At 40.2% G+C, this 5,398-nt stretch overlaps 1 protein-coding gene across 1 annotated transcript; it reads left to right on the top strand.

Annotated features, from left to right (window-relative positions):
- Positions 1–696: 696 nt before the first annotated feature.
- On the top strand, positions 697–5,344 carry LOC131850176 (uncharacterized; the record flags this gene model as incomplete). The annotated part of the gene is made up of 1 exon (XM_059200349.1): positions 697–5,344. A coding segment is annotated over exon 1 (4,648 nt), but the record flags the coding sequence as incomplete, so codon positions are not given.
- Positions 5,345–5,398: the final 54 nt, after the last annotated feature.

Genomic DNA, 5,398 nt, shown 5'->3' with positions numbered 1-5,398 from the left:
CTTTATGCATGCAAAGTCTCAGCCCGATCGGTTTAAAATTGACAAAGTTACATACAAACTTTCATCCCCTACTTTATCCCCTTGGGGGTAGAATTTATCAAAATCCTTTCTTAGCGGTTCAGCCCGATCCGTCCAGTGGTTTGGGCTGTGCGTTGATAGATCACTATGTCAGTCACCTTTGAGTTATATATATAGATATATACTCTTATAGATTTTTATTATATTCATAAAATAATTTAATGATATCAAAATATTGAAAGTAATTGAAAATTTTATGAATATACGGAAAAACCTTGCATTAAATGCGAGTGAACGCACATTTTTAACTTTCATAACCCAAACATTTTTTGTCTGTGGTCAAGGTAAATTTTTTGTATAGGTACACCTACTGTAGGCGACGCACTACGTTATCAATTTTTTTATAAAATTAATTTTATTATTATATGTACGTATATATGCATAAATATACACGATACGTTCATCATTTTTTAATAAATATATATGAGGGTGCGCACAATATAATTAATATAAATCTACCCGTTTTCTACACAATATTGTAGTCGGATTCAGACGATCGCGGTGACGCTCGGTGTCACATATAAAATAAGTGCGTGCTCTCAGTTTGCGAAAATAAGTCGGTGTTTTAGTTCCATCCTTTACAAAGCTGATCCTTCTCGCCAAATCTGAACCAGAATAATGTTCAATACACCGCCGCGCGATAAAATAATTTCGTACAAAGAACGCCATAGACTGACCGATAGGTTAGAATGTGCTTCGGAGCATGTGCTCGCTAAAGACACCGCCGCTGTAATTCCGCCGCGTAGCACGGTACGGAGTAATATATCGCTACGTGGAGAAAAGGAGCTCTTCATGCAGCAAAATATGTCATCGCAACGTCCTCTACGGGATCCGTCAGTTACGTCATCAAAGGCGTCAGAGATCAAACGAAAACAGTTGGAACTGGAGGCTGCCCGTGCAAAGGCAAAAATTCAACTGGATTTGATTGATAAGGAGCTGGAAGCTAACCTGGCCATCATCACGGATGGCAGCAGAAGGTCCATTCACTCTTCTAAGCACGCTTCAGTATATGACCCACATATTCATTCCCATGTTGAAGACTGGCTGGAACAGAGTAATGTGCAACCGCCGTGTAACGCTGATCAGGAGTTGAACACGGCACCGATGATGCAAGCAGTGCCGGCAACCGATTGTCCACAACATAGCCGCCCTGCACCAGTCAATGGAGAAGATAGTATTCTGCAGCTAGCACACACACTGAAGGATATGATGGTGAACTCGTCATCACACCAGGATGAGCGTTTACTAACCCGTCTCGCCACACCGAGGGAATTACCCACTTATTTTGGCGATTGCATGGAGTGGTTACATTTTAAAAGTGCATACATGGAGTCCACTCGCGTGTGTCAGTTTAGTGATTCGGAGAACCTGTGGAGGTTACGCCGTGCACTAAGAGGTGATGCTAAGGAGGCAGTCACCGATCTGTTAATCGGAAACACGTCACCCGGCGACATCATATCTGCGCTGGAACTGAGGTTTGGCCGTTCCGATATTATTATTCACCATGTAACTACACAGATAAAAAAGTTACCATCTTTACCTACTCATTATCAACAAGATATAGTTAATTTTTCAATAAAAATTAATAATTGCATTGCTACACTCAACGCAATGAATCTGCATGATTATTTACGCAGCCCAGAGCTCGCGTCAGCAATATCATCGAAATTACCAAGTATATTAATTAGTAAATTCACTGATTATGCATTTGATCGCTTGACAGATGATACACCAAAACTAATGTTATATGCATCTTTTTTAAAACGTGAGGCTGAAATGACGTCGGCTCTCGGTCTATCACAGCCGCGAGAACAAAAGAAACCCGACATGCCTACAATAAATAACAAGCGAACAGATGATCGCTACCGCTACAACTATAATAAACAAGTATTTACAACTACAACTATTAATGAATCAAAATTATGTAGATTTTGCAACAAATCACAACACTTATTGCCAGATTGTCGATTATTTCGAAGAGCTATGCGTAAGGATCGATGGAATTTTGTTAAAAATAACAAGCTATGTTATTGTTGTTTATTGGCGCGACACGATCGTATGTCATGCGCTGCACCTGTATGTAACATAGACGACTGTGGGCTGGCGCATCACACATTGTTGCATTACAGAAAGCCCATCCATACAGACACACAGCCCGTGACCACTATGGCGACATCATCACAACATGAATCATCGAGTACCGACGCGACTGTAGCCTATGTGAACTCCGCTACCGACGGGACTGCGCCCGGGCTACCGGGGCGCGGTCGCTCCCCCACAGTGACGTCATGTGATGTGATACTCAAAGTAGTTAAAGTGAAGTTAAGTGGACCCAACGGTACAGTGAGTACTTATGCCTTATTAGATGACGGTGCTTCGATATCGATGATCGATTCCGGCTTAGTAAATGAACTTGGTCTTAAAAGTTTAAGTTCTAATTCTATTAAATTAATTGATGCTTTTGGTTTAGAAGTATACCAGTCTGATGCTCCTAAAGTCTGTTTAAATATTTCTGGCTATGATAATTGTAACTATAATAAGTGTAACTATAATATAACTTTACGTAATGTATCTAAACTAAAATTACCTATGCAAAATTTGTCTGTAATAAATAATATTCACTGTGATTATTTATCATCTGTAAAACAATTTGTATGTACTGAGAACGTGGTGCCTCGTCTGTTAATAGGTGAAGATAATTATTTTCTTTTAGCGCCGTTAGAAATATTACAAGGTAATAAATATGAACCCTATGCAACGCGTTGTCGCTTAGGCTGGTCGATACATGGTAGTTATGGTCGCACGAACTCATCACTCACACAGGGGCACAGTTTCCACGTTACACACAACGACGAGGTAAGTGAAATTACTATATTAAACAACTTAGTTAAAAATTCATTTGAACTGGACTGCATAGGAATATCAACCTTACGCCGTGAGAATACGGCCGATTTAAGAGCGGTTAATATATTAGATCAGACCGCGCGAAACATAGGTAACAGGTGGGAGGTCGGACTGCCATTCATTAAGGATGTTTTATGTATACCTGATAGTTACAACTATGCACTATCACGCTTGAACGGGTTATTGAGAAAATTTAAGTCGGACAGCGCGTACGCTGATAGGTATAAAACAGAGATGCACAAGTTGTTTGATAATGGTTATGCTCGAGTTTTAAAGGAAAATGAACTTGTAGGTAATCGTATATGGTATCTCTGTCATTTTGGCGTGCTAAATCCGAACAAACCCAGTAAGCTGAGGTTAGTGTTTGACGGTGCCGGTAAGGTCAACGGCTTGTGTTTAAATGACTTCTTACTTACTGGACCCGATTTGTATAACTCATTACTAGGTATTATGTTGCGATTCCGCGAACATAAATATGTTATAGTAGGCGATATAAAGGACATGTTTTTACGTATACGTATTAGAGCTGAAGATCAACACTTATTTAGGTTTTTATGGCGGGAAGACGACCAGTCCCCGTTAAAAATATGTGTCATGCAAAGTTTAGTTTTTGGTGCAACTTGTTCTCCATTCATTGCGCAACATATAAAAAATAAAAATGCGCTTAAATATGAGGATTTGTATCCGGAAGCGGTAGATGTTATTATTAACAATCATTACATGGATGACTGTTTGTACTCGTGTGACAGCGAAGAAAAAGCAATTAAATTAGTTCGCGAAATTACGGAAATACATAGTTACGGCGGATTCGAGATAGGCCGCTGGTCGAGTAATAGCAAACCGGTTTTGAACACAATACCGCATCGAGCGCTCACTCAGTCTGCTGTTGATTTTAAACACGGAGCTAATAATACAACTGAGCGCACTCTCGGTTTGATGTGGTATCCTAATGACGATGCATTTGCTTTTAAAATATCATTCAACCGTATTCCGCAAAACATAATAAATGGCACGGAGCCACCTACGAAATCTCAAATGCTTAGTATATTAATGTCTGTTTATGATATTCATGGTTTTCTTGCTCCTTGTATAATTAAAGGTAAAATATTATTTCAAAGTGTACATCGTAGTGGTGTCGACTGGAAATGCCACATCCAACCAACAGAGTTTGTTCAGTTTACTAGTTGGTTATGTGAACTAAAGAAGTTAGATTCTTTACGTATACCTAGGTGTTATATTAATGGTAATGAGTGGACTTTTTGCTATAATGAATTACCGAATATTACATGTATTAATAATAATTTTGTAGACATACAACTCCACACTTTTTGTGATGCTTCAACAAAGGCATACGCTGCCGTATCTTATTGGCGATTGATTCGGTCGGATTGTTGTGTTCAAGTTAGTTTCGTTGGTAGTAAAAGCAGAGTGAGTCCACTCCGTCCTATTTCAATACCGAGGCTTGAATTACAGGGAGCGGTAATAGCCGCCCGCCTTGCAAATATTATTGAGACCGATCATAAGGATTTTAAACCAGCAAAGCGTTACTTTTGGACAGATTCTAGTACGGTTTTACAATGGATCCGTAGCGATCCGCGTAATTATAAACCTTTTGTCGCTCATCGACTCGGTGAGATAGATGAGCTGACGAAAAACTGTGAGTGGCGTCATGTGCCGTCTGATGCTAACGTAGCCGATGTAGCTACACGAGATGATGCATCACCACTGTCATACTCAGACCCGTGGTTCCAGGGTCCTGCCTTTCTACGGCGACCTGAGAGTGAGTGGCCTAAAGATCGTAAGTTCTCCAAGACATCGCAAGATGTGACTTGTGAAGAACGATCAATTAATGTGGTTATGTACAGTTCAGAATTATCTTTGCCTAGCGAAGATAATATCTCGAATTGGATCACATTAGTGCGAGCCACCGCCCGCGTGTTATTATTTATTAACAAATGTCGGCGTAAAAACATTCAGTTTGATGTTTCTTTAATGAAAAGAGCTGAAATTTTATTAATTAAAAAATGTCAGCAGGACAGTTTCTCTGTTGAAATATCTTGTTTACAACAGAATAAACCTATAATGCGTAATAGTAGATTATTAAAACTTAGTCCTTATCTCGATGAGACAGGAGTACTGCGTGTCGGTGGCCGCATCGATAGAGTGGCAGGAGTAGAACTGTCTACGTTGAGACCTGCAATACTTGATGGCGGACATAGAATTACTCGGCTCCTGGTCTACCACCACCATAAAGAAGCTATGCATGGTTCTAATGAACTCGTTGTAAACCAGTTACGACAACAGTACTGGATACTTAAATTGAGACCAACAGTTCGTACTGTGTCTACCCAGTGCCTCACCTGTCGGTCACGTCGCGCCGCACCGCAGCCTCAGCGGATGGCTGATTTGCCAGCGG

This window comes from Achroia grisella, unplaced genomic scaffold (genome assembly GCF_030625045.1).
Source record: "Achroia grisella isolate CSIRO2021 unplaced genomic scaffold, CSIRO_AGI_Agris_v1 utg702, whole genome shotgun sequence".
Taxonomy (NCBI): domain Eukaryota; kingdom Metazoa; phylum Arthropoda; class Insecta; order Lepidoptera; family Pyralidae; genus Achroia; species Achroia grisella.
This window is presented reverse-complemented; position numbering and strand designations above follow the sequence as displayed.